This window comes from Sinohyriopsis cumingii, unplaced genomic scaffold, assembly GCF_028554795.1.
Source record: "Sinohyriopsis cumingii isolate HCF-2022 unplaced genomic scaffold, ASM2855479v2 utg001837l, whole genome shotgun sequence".
NCBI classification, from domain to species: domain Eukaryota; kingdom Metazoa; phylum Mollusca; class Bivalvia; order Unionida; family Unionidae; genus Sinohyriopsis; species Sinohyriopsis cumingii.
In genome coordinates this window covers 142,424-156,561 of record NW_028316068.1, presented here as the reverse complement: position 1 = coordinate 156,561, position 14,138 = coordinate 142,424, and the positions used below count along the sequence as shown (strand labels likewise).

At 33.0% G+C, this 14,138-nt stretch overlaps 1 protein-coding gene across 4 annotated transcripts in view; it reads right to left on the bottom strand.

Annotated features, from left to right (window-relative positions):
- LOC149771454 (potassium channel subfamily T member 2-like) overlaps positions 1 to 14,138 on the bottom strand; it is a 274,764-nt gene that overhangs the window by 148,188 nt on the left and 112,438 nt on the right. For all 4 annotated transcript variants that reach the window (XM_089948424.1, XM_089948427.1, XM_089948425.1 and 1 more), the window contains exons 4-5: positions 7,390 to 7,486; positions 435 to 500 (exon numbers count right to left, since the gene is read on the bottom strand). In XM_089948424.1, coding sequence (XP_089804550.1) covers positions 435 to 500; positions 7,390 to 7,486 — 163 coding nt within the window. The remainder of the gene's footprint in view (positions 1 to 434; positions 501 to 7,389; positions 7,487 to 14,138) is intronic.

Below are 14,138 nucleotides of genomic sequence, written 5' to 3'. Positions count from 1 at the left end.
TCATTCATTACTGAATTTGTCTGGATGATATAAATTGATATTCCAAGTGTGATCAAATTCTGATAATAAACACAAAGGCGCTTGAAATGGAAACATGCTCATTACATGCAAGATCATGTCAGTAGTATAAATGGATATCACTTGTGAGCTTACTACATGCAAGATCATGTTGGTAGTATAAATGGACGTCACTTGTAACTGGAAACAAGCTCACTACATGCAAGATCATGTTGGTAGTATAAATGGACGTCACTTGTAACTGAATGAGCTCATGATCTACATATACACCTATGTTCCAAATTTGATTAAATTGGATAACAAATGTGGCTTCTAGGATGGTAACAAGCAATTTTTTGCAAAAGATGGACAGCAAAATGCAGGACCATATCATAGCCACACATGACCTTAAGACCAAGCGTACTAAAAATGACTACCAGTTGATCTCTCCGCTTCCACTGTCATCACTGGTTGTGCTATTTGCTGTGCAGGGAGACCCATTGCTGTAAAAAAGGAGAAAAAAAAGGGTTTTGATATTTGTTTAAACAGAATAATTAGTTTCTGCATCAGTTGGCAAACTTTGCGATAACAGTATTTCAACAGCTTCACTATCAGTGCACTAAAATCAAGCATGCCATTATTTTACCAAGATACACAGAATCAAGTAGCCATTATCTTAACACATTAACCCCTAGCGATGACTTTACGGGGCAGGAGGTAGTAGCCAACTGCCGAGCTCTGTAGCATCATGGTCATGCATGATACACTATGATACACTAAAGTGGGTGGTATTATAGAAAGGTAGACAGATGTAGCTCTACAATGATACCAAATAATCTGGAATATCTAGTTGCAAAAAAAAACATTTATTGGACCCAACTTTTTTCTACCCAAAATTTGCCTGTGGTTGGAATCTGATTTTGTGTCAGGATTTTAGACTTTTTGGTCTCAGAGCTAAGGGAGACCAGTATTAACGGCAAACAGACAGATGAGCCTTTGATAAAAGCAGGATAAGATGGGGATTTGGAATAAAGAGTGGTCTCCATGCAAAAATAATGGCTCCGTTTAGCAAAATAAAAATAAAATAAAAAACAAAATGCAACTTTTACCCTTCTGCTCATGCACAAGTCAAATAGCCAATGAAAAACGATGTTTCCAACACAGTTAGGCAGTATGTTATTGAAAGATCACCTGGCATTTGGTATTTTCGAGTCTATTCATAAATAGCTTTCAAAATGTGTTTCCAACTCGATTTTCAGGCGAAAATGACAAAAAGCTCCAGGGGTAATGTGTTAAACAAGACACCAAAAAATGGTATGCCATTATTTTAACAAGACAAAAAAAATCTAGTATGCCATTTTTTTAACAACACACACTAAAAGCAAGTGTACCTTTATTTTAACAAGATACACTAAAATCTAGTATGCCTTTATTTTAACAAGATACAGTAAAATCTAGTATGCCATTATTTTAACAAGAAACACTAAAATCTACTATGCCATTATTTTAACAAGACACTAAAATCTACTATGCCATTATTTTAACAAGATACACTAAAATCTACTACGCCATTATTTTTAACAAGACACTAAAATCTATGCCATTATTTTAACAAGATACACTAAAATCTACTATGCCATTATTTTAACAAGACACTAAAATCTACTATGCCATTATTTTAACATGACACTAAAATCTACTATGCCATTATTTTAACATGACACTAAAATCTAGTATGCCATTATTTTAACAAGATACAAGAAATCTACTGTGCCATTATTTTAACAAGATACACTAAAATCTACTATGCCATTATTTTAACATGACACTAAAACCTACTATGCCATTATTTTAACAACACACTAAAATCAAGCATACCATTATTTTAATAAGACACACTAAAATCTACTATGCCATTATTTTAACAAGACACACTAAAATCTAGTATGCCATTATTTTAACAAGATACAAGAAATCTACTGTGCCATTATTTTAACAAGATACACTAAAATCTAGTATGCCATTATTTTAACAACACACTAAAATCAAGCATGCCATTATTTTAACAAGTCACACTAAAATCTAGTATGCCATTATTTTAACACAACCCACTAAAATCATGCATGCCATTATTTTAACAAGATATACTAAAATCTAGTAGTCCATTATTTTATCAAAACAAAAATCATGCATGCCATTATTTTAACAAGACACTAAAATCAAGCATGCCATTATTTTAACAAGATATACTAAAACCTAGTATGCCATTATTTTATCAATACAAAAATCATGCATGCCATTATTTTAACAACACACTAAAATCAAGCATGCCATTATTTTAACAAGACAAACTAAAATCTAGTATGCCATTATTTTAACACGACCCACTAAAATCATGCATGCCATTATTTTAACAAGATATACTAAAATCTAGTAGTCCATTATTTTATCAATACAAAAATCATGCATGCCATTATTTTAACAAGACACGCTAAAATCTACTATGCCATTATTTTAACACGATCCACTAAAATCAAGCATGCCATTATTTTAACACGACCCACTAAAATCTAGTAGGCTATTATTTTATCAAAACACATAAATCATGCATAGCATTTTTTTAATAAGACAATAAGATCTACAATGTCATTATTTTATCAAGATACACTAAAATCAAGCATGCCATAATTTTAACAAGATGCACTAAAATCAAGCATGCCATTATTTTAACATGACACAAAAATCTAGTTTTCATTATTTTGACAAGACACTAAAATCAAGCATGCCATTATTTTAATAATACACACTATAATCTACTATGCCATTATTTTGACATGACACTAAAATCAAGTATGCCATTTTTAACATGACGCTATAATCAAGCATGTCATTATTTTAATAATACACACTATAATCTACTATGTCATTATTTTAACAAGACACTAAAATCAAGTATGCCATTATTTTAATAATACACACTATAATCTACTATGCCATTATTTTGACATGACACTAAAATCAAGTATGCCATTATTTTAATAATACACACTATAATCTACTATGCCATTATTTTGACATGACACTAAAATCAAGTATGCCATTATTTTAATAATACACACTATAATCTACTATGCCATTATTTTGACATGACACTAAAATCAAGTATGCCATTTTTAACATGACACTAAAATCAAGCATGTCATTATTTTAATAATACACACTATAATCTACTATGCCATTATTTTAACAAGACCGACACACACAACACACACATCAATCAAGGAAGTTTCTGGTTGTAAAATCCACAGCATAATGGAATACATTAACAACATTAGTTGCTGACTCTGACGCTCTAACTAATTTACTTGAGGATATTAAGTTAATGCAAATGTCAGTAGTGTTCATCTATGTACAAACTAAGACTAGATGGTACTGCATTTAAACTTCCCTGATGATCTTATTGAAATTTTCTCAGAATTATAAATGATACTTTTGCATCTGCTCCAATTCTCAGTGGTGTAACTATGCCAATAGATCCTGCATTCTCCACAATGACAAATATCGATGTGGGATTTGTAGTATGTGTGGGACTAAAAGTGATAAGGTATTTGTAGTGTGGGACTAACATGGATATTTGTATTAAGTGTAAGACTAACATTGATTAGGCATTTGTAGTATGTGTGGGATAAGGCATTTGTAGCATGTGTGGGACTAACGCTGATAAGGCATTTGCAGTATGTGTGGGACTAACATTGATAAGGCATTTGTATCATGTGTGGGATAAGGCATTTGTAGTATGTGGGACTAATGCTGATAAGGCATTTGTAGAATGTATAGGACTAACATTGATCAGGCATTTGTAGTATGTGTGGGATAAGGCATTTGTAGTATGTGGGACTAATGCAGATAAGGCAATTTGTATGTGGGACTAATGCTGATAAGGCATTTGTAGTATGTGTGGGACTAACATTGATCAGGCATTTGTAGTATGTGTGGGACTAACATTAATAAGGCATTTGTAGTATGTAAGAGACTAACATTAATAAGGCATTTGTAGTATGTGTGGGAATAACATTGATAAGGCATCTGTAATATGTGTGGGACTAAAAGTGATAAGGCATTTGTAGCATGTAAGAGACTAACATTGATAAGGCATTTGTAGTATGTGTGGGAATAACATTGATAAGGCATTTGTAATATGTGTGGGACTAAAATTGATAAGGCATTTGTAGTATGTGTGGGAATAACACTGATAAGGCATTTGTAATATGTGTGGGACTAAAAGTGATAAGGCATTTGTAGTATGTAAGAGACTAACATTGATAAGGCATTTGTAGTATGTGTGGGAATAACATTGATAAGGTATTTGTAATATGTGTGGGACTAAAAGTGATAAGGCATTTGTAGTATGTAAGAGACTAACATTGATAAGGCATTTGTAATATGTGTGGGAATAACATTGATAAGGCATTTGTAATATGTGTGGGACTAAAAGTGATAAGGCATTTGTAGTATGTAAGAGACTAACACTGACAAGGCATTTGTAATATGTGTGGGACTAACATTGATAAGGCATTTGTAGAATGTGTGGGAATAACACTGATAAGGCATTTGTAATATGTGTGGGAAGGATATAAGTATCCCCCTTGCTGAAGCACTTCATCAAGTCAAAACTCCAGGAGTTTTGAAGTTCAGATTTGCTGGACAGCTCTGAATCCATCTCTGAGTCATAGTTGTGTTTTTGGCATTTTGAATGAATCACACTTCCACAATGTTCCTAACTTAATTTTTCAACTACAAAAATAATTACACTTTGCATTCTATGTACTGAGTAAAACACTATGGTAGCTAATAACCTGTACAAAAAGATGGCTGAAACTTTAACATTTAAGGCACTGAAGTGTAATTACTTATTTCTTCAACATCCATCACTGATTTACCCAACTTCAAATGAAGTTAGTAATTCCACTTGTTTATCTGACCTACACAAATCAACCTACCAGGAATTGGTCCCCTGTTACCACAGCAACACTGATAGGACAAATACTTTCATTCCATGAACAGGTCGTAAATCTCTGATCACCTTTACTTTTTAAGTACCTATGATCATTAACTGAATAAACTACCCAGTGGCGAAAGTCTTCCATCTGCATGTTGTGTAAAGATATGTGAATAAGGACTGTTTAATATTTAATAAGCTAGATGTTAGCAGCATAGACTGTGGTGTCAAGAAAGATCTATATTTCTTACCCCCACCCAGTTTACAGGAAACTTTTTATACCCAAACATGCATGGTTTAAGTACACAAATTGTGTTTTCTGTGCAAAATAAAATACTATGCTCCTGCAGGTATGTTAAGTTAATCATCGTTATGCAGATCAACATTCTCTCTAAGCTGCATGTGCACATTGCTGCGCAGCTGCTCAGACATCACCCACGCAGCTGAATTGTTCTCCGCTCAAGTCACGATAATGCTTGCACAATGCAGCTGAATTGTTCTCTGCTCAAGTCACCGTAATGCTTGCACAATGCAGTGTGCATAGCATGCACATCTACCATTCGCTTAGTGGGAACACTGATGCAGACATGCCTAAAACTATTTTCCCCCAACAATTAAAATGAGATTTGTGAGTTAAAACCCTTCAATTAAATATAGCATGGATACCATTAAAGTGATTTCTGCTGCAACTGAAGGAAGGATATCCTTATACTGAGATATCTTATAATGAGGTTAACCTTACAGTGAAGTAAAGTCCTATACTGAGGCAATGCCTTATGCTGAGGGATATCCTTATACTGAGATAGCTTATAATGAGCTTAACCTTACAGTAAGGTAAAGTCCTATACTGAGGCAATGCCTTATGCTGAGGGATATCCTTATACTGTAGGACAGCCTTATACTGATATAAATCCTTAGAAGGGATCTCATTATACTGAGATAAAACCCTACATGAGGTAAATCACTATAATGAGGTGAAGCATGATAATGAATGTTATCTTTACACCGAGGTAAAGCCCTATACTGCAGTATGCTACAAACATACTGTCATAGTAGTGTATAGAAACTAAATCTACAGGACTGGTGATGAATTTGCTCACATAAATATATGCCAGCACCCTCTGCATCCCAAGTCTACCTCATGACAGAGGTAAATCTATAGTTTTTAAAAAATGGGCACATAACTTGTGAAACAGGTTGAGTAGAATTGGTTTTCAACATTCGTCACCTAATAATGACCATATTAGGTCACAACATTCCACTTAAAACTGCATTCCCAAAACAGTCGCACAATGCATCCAGCTGTTGATCATAAAGGGCCATAACTTTTGCAAAAACTGATGATCGGTCATTATTTGCATCAATAGATTATGTCCATACTATCCAAAAACACTAAATAAAATGCAACAAACACTGTAGAGCTAGTTGTGATAACAAGATTTTAGCATACACTGCATTAAGATGCAAAACAAAAAGGGGAATAACTTATCATGTGACTGGATTGGTCAAAATGGATGCTTACAGGGTATGACCACATTATTTACCATGTTTTTTGAGAATCAGCAAAAACTGAAAAACTAGCTGCACCAATGAACCTTTGCTGCAAAACAAACTGATCAAACAAATATGGTGGAATCCAAATTATTTGTTGATATGCATACTTCAGATATAAATATAATGGTTTCTAAGTTTCACAGCAATGCATCAAAGGCTGTAAGACCATATGAACTAAGGAGACTATCATATAAAGCATTTAGCTAGAAAACAAGGCATTAACAAAAATTGCAGGAGCAAAGTGAGTTGTCAATATTATCTTCATAACTCTGATGAAAAATTACATGAGAAAAGTGACTTTCTTGATACGAGCATCTTCATTTGATGACTATAACATTTAAAATTTTAATGTAAATCCATCAATTACTCCAGGACAGGTTAATCTAATGAGATGACCACAGAATGCTATAATCCATAAAGGGCAATTACTCTAATAACAATAACAACACTACATCTCAAGTCTCAATAGAATTCTTCAAAACTTAAGGACTAGTTGTTCTAATGAAATACCATCACACAGTTCTTCAATACATAATGGGCAATAACTCTAGTAACTATAATACTTACCAAGTTTCGAAAGAATTTTCCAAAACATGGACTAGTTCAAATAAGATGACATAACAAAGTTCTACAATACATAAAGGGCAGTAAATCTAACAAACATTGCAAGCATACATTATGGGTTATTTAAGGATTTTAAAGCATTCTATATTCTAATTAACATTATCAAGCAGAAATTAACTAATTTAATGGAATCGATGATCAAGCTGGCATTACAACAGACAGGTATATTGATGGACTTTACAGGGAGTGTACTAATGAAAACTGACATTACTTACCACTTGTATAGGCTGATATCATCAAGATAGATTCTGACAACATATAAAATACATGCCAATGTTTTCACAACCAAGTCAAACACTGCACTGGTGAATCCTACAATTAAAAAGCATAAATAAAATTAACATAAATTGGAACTATTCTAATGTATCAACTAAATAACAATATTCTACACTATCAACTATATAAAACAATTCTACAGGTATCAACTACATAAAACTATTCTACAGTTATCAACTACAGTGTACATAAAACTATTGTACTACATACAACTTTTCTACAGCTATCAGCTATATAAAACTATTCTAAATTTATCAACTACATAAAATATTCTACAGTGATCAACTACATAAAACTATTCTACAGTGATCAACTACATAAAACTATTCTACAGTGATCAACTACATAAAACTGTTCTAAATGTATCGACTACATAAAACTATTCTACAGTGATCAACTACATAAAACTATTCTACAGTGATCAACTACATAAAACTATTCTACAGTTATCAACTACAGTGTACATAAAACTATTGTACTACATACAACTTTTCTACAGTTATCAGCTATATAAAACTATTCTAAATGTACCAACTACATAAAACTATTCTACAGTGATCAACTACATAAAACTATTATACAGTGATCAACTTCATAATATTATTCTACAGTGATCAACTACATAAAACTATTCTACAGTTATCAACTACAGTGTACATAAAACTATTGTACTACATACAACTTTTCTACAGTTATCAGCTATATAAAACTATTCTAAATGTATCGACTACATAAAACTATTCTACAGTGATCAACTACATAAAACTGTTCTACAGTGATCAACTACATAAAACTATTCTACAGTTATCAACTGCAGTGTACATAAAACTATTGTACTATATACAACTTTTCTACAGTTATCAGCTATGTAAAACTATTCTAAATGTACCAACTACATAAAACTATTCTACAGTGATCAACTACATAAAACTATTATACAGTGATCAACTTCATAATATTATTCTACAGTGATCAACTACATAAAACTATTCTACAGTTATCAACTACAGTGTACATAAAACTATTGTACTACATACAACTTTTCTACAGCTATCAGCTATGTAAAACTATTCTAAATGTATCAGCTACATAAAACTATTCTACAGTGATCAACTATATAAAACTATTCTACAGTGATCAACTACATAAAACTATTCAGGGCCCTGGTTTACTGAGTTGTCTAAGGAACTTGAATTTAAAGATCACTGACATCTTACCTCTGTTCTTGCGGGTTCAAGCCTAATGGGCTCAGCCAAAGTGAGAATATTAGAAAACTTGCCAGTAGCTTCCTAATCTAATGTATAAACTACAGGATAAAATAAATGACAATCATTCAGGTTCACAATAGAAGAAGGACTACTGAATATGAAGTAATACAATGAAATCTATTCAAATGCACTTCAATTTAGGTAAACTGCAAGTACAGTGAAAGGCACGTGACTGAATTTACTCTCTAACTAAAAATTCCACTTCCACTTGAAACATGAGTCCCCTGAAGGGACAGATGCTCTCATAACCAAAAAGGAACTTCCATAAATTCAAAATAAGACCATTTTTTTTTCCTGTTCACTGAAGATTGTCAAAATAATTTCTTATATTCATCAGCAGTAATAAGATTTTCAAATCAGCTGATGTTGTGGACACTTTTGATATCAGACTCTTACCAACAAGAACTCATAAGAAATTGCTTAGTGAAAACGTCATGCAGATGACATTCTTTATTGGAGGATTAACAATAAAATGACAAATTCAAGATGGCTGCCTTGGTGGCTCTACTGCACATTATATTGGCACCATTCCATGTAGGATCATGGGACAATGTATGAAGTCTTTGGTGTAAGCACAACTCTGATATGACCAGACAACTTGGAGATACCATAGATTTTAAATGGCTACTGTGGACCTATTACTGGCATCATTTTCATTTAAGACCACCCCAACAAAAAAAATCTCATGACTTCATGAACAATCATGAACTGTTCATGAAAGTTCTTGAAATGTTCATGATCATTTCATCATCTGAGTTGATAAACAAATATTCATGAAAACTTCAAGAACTCAAGAACTTTGATGAATCATGAGCAAGGCTTCATAAGATTTCTGAAAGCCCCACTTGGGACCAACTAGACATCCAAATCTTAATTTTTTATTATTTTTTATTGAAAGCCATATTTTGATACATGTACAAACATCCATTCAGGAGAAAGAGAGCAATGATTTGATGATTTTCAAAATGGCCACTGGGACAGGCATAATGATGTGCAAGCTACTCTCAATTTCTATTTAGGATCAACTAAAATACTATAAGAAATCCCCAGGTTTAACATCATTTTCCTGGAATTGACAGATGATATGTGGCGTCCAGTACAGAGGAAGAACCCAAGAAGACCCTGAGAATAACTACATAACAAAGTCAGCCGAGCAAAGACACGAACCCATATGCAGGAATGAGGTGAGATGTCAGTGATCTGTGGAGGCCATAGACCAAAAATCTTCCTCTGAAAATACAATGTAAATGTGACTATGTAATAATAAAATGTTACAGACAGCTGCTGTGAGTAGCAATATAGCAAGTCTGATGAGCACCATCTTCATTTAGTACCAGCTAGACATGAGAAATCTTTTAGTGAAAAACCAATGTTGATGAGACCATCCACTCTGGAGATGAAGCAATAACAAGATGGTTACTGTGGCAGCCATACTGGATCTCCAAGCAGCAACCTTTTCATTTAGGAAACTAAATATACACTTAATGGGCATAAAAATATGTCTGCAGATCCCCAGAGACAGCACTCTACCTCAGGGACCTAATCAAGTGGCACAGAAATGCAGAGTATTCAGTGTACAAACATGAATTCTAGTTATTATTTGTAGTAGTGTTCTATATTTTATTACATTTTCCTCATTTGTTCATTCTGTTTATTCAAAATCCTTCTTCCCTGTACTTAAGAGCCCAATCATAAGAGACAAAGGAGATGGGAACCTATATTACTTCCATGTAATGATTATACATTCATCATGGTCAAAATCGCTCTTTCACAATACTCATGTGCCATATAACAAATGGCACCTTATCCTTCTTTCCTGTACTTCTTAGCCCTGTCACAAGAGACAAGGAGAATGGGAACCTATATTACTTCCATGTAATGATTATACATCCATCATGGTCAAAATCACGATACTGTTGTGCCCTACAAAAAATGGCAGGTTATTTATTATGGCACGTTATCTACTGATAATGGTTAGGTTGGCATACCTTTTTGTGTATAATGCAAACATATATTTATTTGTTGGCACATATCCATTCACCAGGTGTTTCACATATTATAGGGCACACACAGTACTGGCCTAACACATGGTAAATGGAAAGCTGTAACCTGCCAGCACTAAACAAAATGCTTAATAATAAATGAATGGAATTTCTCTCTAATCAACGCTCACTGAGTTTACGACAGTAAAAACATGACAAATTTGATTGGGGGGGGTATTTCTTCTTGTCCACTTTTCATTTATCTGTCTAGTAATGTACCATTCTACCTTTTCTGTTTCTTTTTCACTCTATCTAAAGACAGAGAAAAAAATACCACTGAAGCTAATTAACTTTTTGGAAAAGATAACCTTCTCTAAAAATATTGTAATTTGTGCAAAAATAGTGAAGGAAAGAATTCTTTGAAAAATATAAGATCATATTTTCTCTCTTCATTCTATTAAAATATATTAGCATAATGACTTAATTAATGCACAGAAGGATGAAAATAGAAAATGAATTTCTCAGTCATCTATATTTATCTTCAAGATTCCCAAATGTTTGTGATGAGAAAAAATATTTATACAGCAAAGAATATCCACAATTTTTGAAAGGTCTTAATGAATTACTATTACAACAAAAACAAAAACAACAACAAATTTAGTCTGGGTAATTTAGTAAAGTTAATTCAGTCAGGGTAATTTAGTCAGGGTAATTTCACTCTATAGGTTCAATGAATCTTGAAATTAAAAGTCTGTGGAATGTATGATCAAAAGTAATTCATAAAGGATTAATGAGGTAAATGGATTATGGTTGGATTAATTACTACAGAGCTCATGTGGTACATAGGGATCAGAACACTAATTCATTTCCCTATAATTTTGATGTTAATATTTTAAAAATACAATTAATTTCCTCATTAGGTAGACCTACAAACTACACATGCATTCATTCAAGAATTTTATTTTCAGTCCTGAATGTGTTTTGGAGCATTTTCTTGTACCTTGTGCCGCTAAACAGGTGGGACTTTCTGGCCTGCACTTAGTAACATAGCCTAGCACCAAATATCCATATTCTATTTTGTCAGTGGGAAAATAAATACAACATATCCAAATAACAGAAGTGTATCCCCTAGGGGTGCAAGACTGAGTCAAAATCTCCTTGGTGTCAAAACTGGGGGTCAAATTAAAAATGTGGAGGTCTCTGAAGCATAAATGACAGTAATAGGAAACACTGATAAAAGTAAATCTTTTGTTATCTGTAGTACAGACTGAGGCATTATAAATGTAATGTATAATGGAAGAAAAAAAATCCATTTAGAAACCAATGGGTGCATCTCAAAATATTTAGTACTTTTTTTCATTCCCACACCAGTAGACTGGTTCTCTGGCTTTAAAATAATTAGTGGTCTGATACAGTGTACCTATACCAACCATCAGTTTTGTACATTTTTGTAAATTGACAATCTTAGACTCCACATATGTAATACACTAATTTAGGCAGTATTCAAAGCAAGAACAATCAGATGATAATAACGAATACTGCTTTGCAAGAAATGTCTAAATGTTCATACTTGTAACTGTGAATTTTGAAGAAATAATGCAAAACATACTTGATCAATCTTATTGTGGTCATCATGACAGAAAACAATTAACTTTGACATATGGTCTAGGCCCACAACAAATCCCTGCCTGTAAAAGATATAATGCTCAGGCTTGGTGGCACAATTGTTTTTTAATTAGGACCTGCTAGGACAATGGTTAGAAAATATAGAGAGGTGATGTTAATGTCAGGTTAAGTAGTAGGAAATTACAACAGTGAAATAAACCCGAGACAAACTTCATGCCATTTGAAATAATAAATCTTCCAGAAATAGTTATTAATAAAGGAGGACTAGACAGAATTTTGATGGGCATGTTAAGTTTTTGGCAGTTAGATAAAGTTAATCCTAAATGGATAAGCTAAATGTGGGTGTGTGCTTCTCAGACAAAATTCAATGCTTGAAGTATTCTTCCCCAGAAGTTTTGGCAGTCTAAGTTTCTGCAGGGAGGCAAGAGGTCTGACTCCTGGGGAATAACAAGCATTTCTCATTATAAATTATCCAAGGGACAGGTGTCTGGATGTAAGGAACATGGAAAAGATAGACTGGCTTCATAGGAAAAAAGAGCAAGTCTCAAGAAAGCACAAGGTTTATCTCAATCATTACAATATGTTCACTGATATAAGTCTGTAATTATGTGTTGCATTTATTCATTTTAAATTCATACTTCAATTTCCCTTGAGTTCAGAAGTTAATTGTGCATTCATTTGTCTTGAATATTATATGACTCATGTATTCTAAGAATGTCATAATATTTCACTGATGTGAATTTGTTTAACTTTTTTTGTTTAAATATAACAGAAATTTCATGCTGAGAATGTGTGAATTTATCTGCCTTAAATGATATTATCATGTATGCTAAGCATTGATCTTACTAGGTCTATGTTAATGAATTGCTAGTTATCAAGGAGTATAGTCAAGACAAGACATGAAGTCCATTAATTCATTTGTGTTATTAAGTTGTGAACTCTTTTCAACTGAAAATGTATGGTGTTAACATTAGGACCTACACTGTACAGCTAGTGATTTGTAGCCCACTGTAGGACATACTAGTTTATTAAGAGGTCTAGTTATGTCACAGCTGAACTAGGAATGCTGAGTAGCAGCTAGGAAAAGACATTAATTTTATGATAATAGGGTTATGTGTGTATCAGGTTGCAAACTGACCATATTAGCCTTAGTTCTGTTGAGTTATAATAAGAAGATGTTTGATATAACAAGAGTGGGAATCATGCTTGATGCCAGAAAAGTAAATCCTGACAAATATTTAGGTTGCATTTTATTTATTTGAAGGACAAAATAGCTCCATATGTAAAACATGCAGTGGGGAAAGAGAACAGTCAACCATATTATGAGTGATGACCATAAGAGGTTGGAGAGATAGTGAGAAGAGGAAAAGAAATATGGTAACTCTGACCTGTCAATAACATTGACTTTGTGATGACAGGAAGCAACCAGGTTATGCTGAACAATGGGTTTTAACGGTCACTTGATTCTATGATGAAATTTGTTGTACCAGTATAACAGAACATATAACTGCATTTCTTATAAAGTTTGTAATTCTATTTCTAAGAGAAACTGAATCATTCAGATCTTATGTTCAATTTAATTCTGCTTATGTAACTGATTAAATTATTACATTTTATATATGGGGGCTCATGTTCTATTCTATATATCTGCTCCAATATATGATATTCCACCCATTAATTTACTACTTTATGTTATTATTTACCTGATCCAGGTAATAATACCATGGTAGGTTATCTCCTAGATATTGATAACTGAACAAAAGCACCACATAATAAGTGAGACATTCCCAAACAATTAATTATAGATGAAGG